General features: G+C 46.7%; 1 protein-coding gene across 1 annotated transcript; it reads left to right on the top strand.

Moving 5' to 3' along the window:
* Nucleotides 1-2872: 2872 nt before the first annotated feature.
* On the top strand, nt 2873-3226 carry LOC117980380 (short transmembrane mitochondrial protein 1). Its single transcript, XM_034960506.3, has one exon. It carries the CDS (start codon nt 3065-3067, stop codon nt 3224-3226), a length of 162 nt encoding a protein of 53 aa, XP_034816397.1. The 5' UTR covers nt 2873-3064.
* Nucleotides 3227-5356: the final 2130 nt, after the last annotated feature.

Raw genomic sequence — 5356 nt, 5'->3', positions numbered from 1 at the left:
GTGAGCTGAGATCGCGCCACTGCACTCCAGCCTGGGCGGCAGAGTGAGACTCTGTCTCAAAAAAAAAAAAAAAGAAAAGAAAAAAAGAGATCATCTTGGCTCTTGATTTTATTTTTCACTTTGTCTTGTGCCCAAGGACCCCAGAGATCCCAGGCCTGTGAGGTAGAGAGGTGAGAGCTGGCTTACATTAGTCAAACCGTGGGTTGAATCCTGGCCTACTGGCTGTGTGACACTAGGTCAGCTACTTTAGATCTCTGGGACTCAATTTCTTCATCAGGAAAATGTCAGTGTCACAGTAAAATCTCTTTAGGGTCCCTGCCAGGCGTGACAGTTCATAGTTCTGTTATTCCCTGGATTGCCCTGGATTTGCATCAGCCTAACACCTGGCAGGTTTTGAAGCCCATTCACATGCTTTCAGCAGCTCATTCAATCCCCACCACAGCTCTGTGGGTTGGGGAGGCAGGCAGGCCTGCCATGTTTTCCCATTCCCATTTGAGAGATGGGGAAACTGAGGCACAGAGTGTTGAAGTGGCTAGCCATGGGAACCACAGCAGGCTGGGGGTAGCCAGGACCTGAGCAGGCATGTGGGGACCTCTGGACCACTGTCTTGTGGGCAGCCCCATCAGCAGGGACCCCCCACCATGCCACCCTGGAGGGCCAAGCATTCTAATGGCCATGACACCTGCTTAGACCAAAGTTCGGGCCAGTTTCAGGGTCTGGCTTGGAGTGTCTGGCCCTCTGAGCCTCCTTACCCCATGCAGCTCCAGTAGCTCAGCTCTCGGCCCAACATAGAACACTGGGCAGGATTCAGGAGCTGCTCCCGGAGGCCCCTACAAAGGCCTTTCAGAGGAGGAGGCCCTGGAATCAATACTCCAGTAGACTCTTCCTACCTCGGCACCTCCCCTCTGTGTCCACACTCCCTGCCTTAGATCAACAGGTTTCCTTTCTTGGGATCCTCTCATTCCTCCTCCCTGCCAACCTGATTCCTAGCTATCCTTTAAAGCCCAAGGACACTGTGTTTGAGCCAAGTGCTCTACATACATTTTCTTATTTAATCATCTCTAAGTTTGTTTTCTCATCTGTAAAGTGAGAATAAAAATACCGCTGATAGCATAATTTGCCCCCTATTTTACAGATGAGGAAAATGAGGCTCATGCCACATGCCTGAGATCACACAGCTCATAAGGACTGGAGCCAGGATTGAACCTTAGGGCTTAAAAAGCCTGGGACCTCTGCACCACTCCACTTCGACTTATTTATCCTGGTCACAAAGCACTGGAGGACTGCTCAGGCCCGTGGCCACTCTTCCCTCGCTGGAGCATTCCCGGCCTCTGCTAAGTGTCTGCCCTCTGGGTCTCTCTTGTCTCCCTCTCTGGACTCTGAGTCCTACAGGCCAGAGACTGCATCCTGTCTGCTCCACACCCTAGCCTGGCACATAGTTGCTTTTGGTAAGTCCTTGCCAGTTGAAGGCTCATAGTGGAGACATCTGTGCAGAGGGGTACCACGGCCAGCTGAGGCCTGGAAGTCTGGAGCCTGGACATTCCAGAGCTCTTTGACATAGCGCTTAGAGCACAGAAGTACAGTTTTCCCCACTGACCACAAACTTGGTCATGATTCTTCTAACCATGCAGGATAATGCAACATTTAAAAGCATAGGCTTGGCTGGGCACAGTGGCTTATGCCTGTAATCCCAGCACTTTGGGAGGCCAAGGCTGGCGAATCACTTGAGGTCAGGAGTCTGAGACCAGCCTGGCCAACATGGTGAAACCCCCATCTCTGCTAAAAATAGAAAAATTAGCCGGGCATGGTGGCAGGTGCCTGTAGTCCCAGCTACTCGGGAGGCTGAGGCACGAGAATTGCTTGAACCCAGGAGGCGGAAGTTGCAGTGAGCTGAGATTGTGCCACTGCACTCCAGCCTGGACAACAAAGCAAGACCCCATCTCAAAAAAAAAAAGAAAAAAAAAAGCACAGGCTCAGGGTTTGACACTCTGTCTTCCATCACTGTGTGACCCAAGGCAAGTGACTTTATGTATTTCATAAATCTAAATCTTATGTATTTCATAAATCTAAATCTGCATCTGTTGCAAGGTTACCATATTTTATGTCATACCACAAAAGGAAAGGCATTCCTTGCCAGTTTAGCTATAAAAGCCATCAATTGTAAGATGCATCTCAGTTTCAGAGATGCTAAGATTTATACAGACATTTCACCAAAAAAGTTTTTATATATATAGATGTAATATTAATTTGCATTTCCCTGATGACATATATATAGGAATGGCTGACAAGCACATGAAAAGATGCTCAACGTCATTAGTCATCAGGGAAATGCAGATTAAAACCACAATGAGGTACCACTACTGCATCCATTAGAATAGCTGAAAAACAAAATGAAACAAAAGAAAACCCGAACTGACCATACCACGTGTTGGCAAGGAGGTGAAGCAGTTATATTGCTGATATGAATATAAAACCAATTTGGATAACAGTTTGGCAGTTCCTTGAAAAGATAAACATGTATCTATTATATGATCCAGACATTCTACTCCTAGATATTCACCCAATGGAAATTAAAACATGTCCACCCAAAGATTTCTACACAAATGTTTATAGCAACTTTATTTATAATAGCCCAAAGCTAGAAGCAACCATAATGTCTACCAATAAATGAGTGGATAAAGATATTGTGGTATATCCATGCAATGGAGTAGTATTCAGTGATCAAAAGGAATTCACTATTGGTATGTGCAACAACATGGATAAATCTCACAATAATTATGTTGAATGAAAAAATCCAGGCAAAAGAGAGTTCATAGTGTGTAATTTAATTATACAAGACTCTAGAAAACATAAAGGAATCTATATCGACAGAAAGCAGATCAGTGGTTGCCTGAGGATTGGGGTGGAAGGAAGGAGGAATGCATTACAAAGAAGCACAAGAAAACTGTTGGGAGTGCTGGAGATGTCTATCATATTGATTGTAGTAATAGCTGCACGGGTGTAAACATGTTCAAACTTATCGACTGGAGGCTCAGACCAGCCTGCAGAGCTGCAGCCACCCTTCATGCCCTCCCTACCCTCCCTGCTGACGATCATGCTCCAGTTACTACTTGGATTCACTTTGGCCAACATGGTTGGAATGTATCTGGCTCAGAACTATGATGCACCAAACCTGGCTAAAAAAAAGGACTTGATGCCAGGAAGAAAGAAACCCCCTAGTTCATGAGGCCGACTCCAGCACTGCCTTCTGGATACACTGATTCCACCACTCTTGAGGGCCTCCTTTACCATCTCAACCAAAGCCTTTTGTTTTTATCTCCAGCCTCAGTGATTTTCTTCCTTGCTAGACCCTGTGTTTTTGCCTTAGAGGAAGCAAAATGGGGCCCCAAGTTGAGAACTATCATTATGTTTCCTCTTACCATATCCTTCTTCCAGCTGAGTGGGAGGTTCTAAGACTGGAATTATGGTGCTAGATTAGTAAACATGACCTTTAATGAGTAGTCTCTTATTTATTTGGGATTTCTACTACCTTTTGTCAAAAGAAAAATTGATGAGTTTTGTATAGCAGGTCAAATACAAATAATACTTTTATTTCACAGTTTTTAGCAATTAAAATAGGTGCTTGTTAAACATTTGGTACTAAATTGTGTTGTTTTGGCTGGACACAGTAGTTCACACTTGTAATCCCAGTACTTTGGGAGGCTGAGGTGGGTAGATTGCCTGAGGTCAGGAGTTTGAGACCAGCCTGGGCAACATGGTGAAACCCCGTCTCTACCAAAAATACAAAAAGTTATCTAGGGCTGGGTGCGGTGGCTCACGCCTGTAATCCCAGCACTTTGGGATGCCGAGGCGGGCAGATCACCTGGTCAGGAGTTCAAGACCAGCCTGGCCAACATGGTGAAACCCCATCTCTACTAAAAATACAAAAAATTAGCCGTGTGTGGTGGCGCATGCCTGTAATTCCAGCTACTTGGGAGGCTGAGGCAGGAGAATCACTTGAGCCTGGGAGGCGGAGGTTGCAGTGAGCCGAGATCGCGCCATTGCCCTCTAGCCTGGGCAAGAGTAAGACTCTGTCTCAAAATAAATAAATAAATAAAATAAAAAATTTATGTAGTCTTAAAATAATTAAAATTAATATCTAGAGAAAAAACCTCTTGTCAGTTATACACTTTATGTATAGCTCAGTAGACTTCGATTATACCTCAATAAAGTTGAAAAATATGAACAAATGTTTGTTTTAGAATAGAACCATGTCCAGGAATATTGTTGTGAGACTTAAATGAGATACAGCACTAGCCCAGTCTGGTGGGTGGTAAGAGCACAATAAATGTCAACTCATGTTGTTGGTGCCCCAACACTTAACCTGCCCATCATACTGTACCTCCGCGACTTAACCTGCCCGTGGTACTGTACCTCGGTGACTTAACCTGCCCGTGGTACTATACCTCAGTGACTTAACCTGCCCGTGGTACTGTACCTCCGTGACTTAACCTGCCAGTGGTACTGTACCTCCGTGGAGGCTTGCAGTTTTTGTTTCACTGCAAGGTCCCATTACAGACAGGGGTCTGGGGCTGGGAGAGACCAAGGGCTCTGCCCCAGGTCCCACAGGGAGTTCACGCAGTGCAGGCCAGCTTTTCTGGCCCAGAGTGAGTCCTGGGCCCTGGCATCTCTCACTGGCTCGACCCCAGGCCGGGCAAAAGGAGACAATCCCAGTGTCCAAGGGCCTAGAAATAGTCTGTTTTGTGGGAGTAAAGGCCACTAGGGACTGTGAAAGTGGCCACCGGACATGTGAGAAATCCTTCGTGTCTGACGATGGGTTCTTATCGAGGGCAAATGACCACAGTGAGTGGCCTGAGAGAGGCCAATGCTCAGCCGGCTTTGATGTCACACATCTTGTGGCCTCTCTACATGGATGCAGTGTTTCTCTATGCAGCACCCACTGGCCGGGCCTCACGTCCCCTGTAAGCAAATTCTTGAAAGCCACTCTTGAGAGCAATTGTGAGAAGCCCCCACCGCAGGCCGCCTTTGGGGCAAGACAAGATTCAGCATTACTCAGAGCTTCCAGTACCTGCATAAGTTCAAACAGGAAGCCTGGTTTTTCCTCTTATGTCAACAACAGCCTGTATTCTCTGTTCTGGCCTCTGAGCTCCCTCATGGAGTGGGTTTCTTGGGGTGAAAGTTAGGGTATCAGTGGCCCTTGAGGCCCCACCAGCAGATGCCTCCGCCAAAAGCAACTCACCTGGGAAGGCCTGGGGCTTTGTGCTGCCAGGCCTTGGAAATGATCTAGCAATCTAAGGCTTTGCAAACAAAGGGAGGATCTGGCTGGGCACATGGTAGGTCTCCAACTAATTTAGAT

Source organism: Pan paniscus, chromosome 4, assembly GCF_029289425.2.
Source record: "Pan paniscus chromosome 4, NHGRI_mPanPan1-v2.0_pri, whole genome shotgun sequence".
NCBI lineage: Eukaryota > Metazoa > Chordata > Mammalia > Primates > Hominidae > Pan > Pan paniscus.
This window is presented reverse-complemented; position numbering and strand designations above follow the sequence as displayed.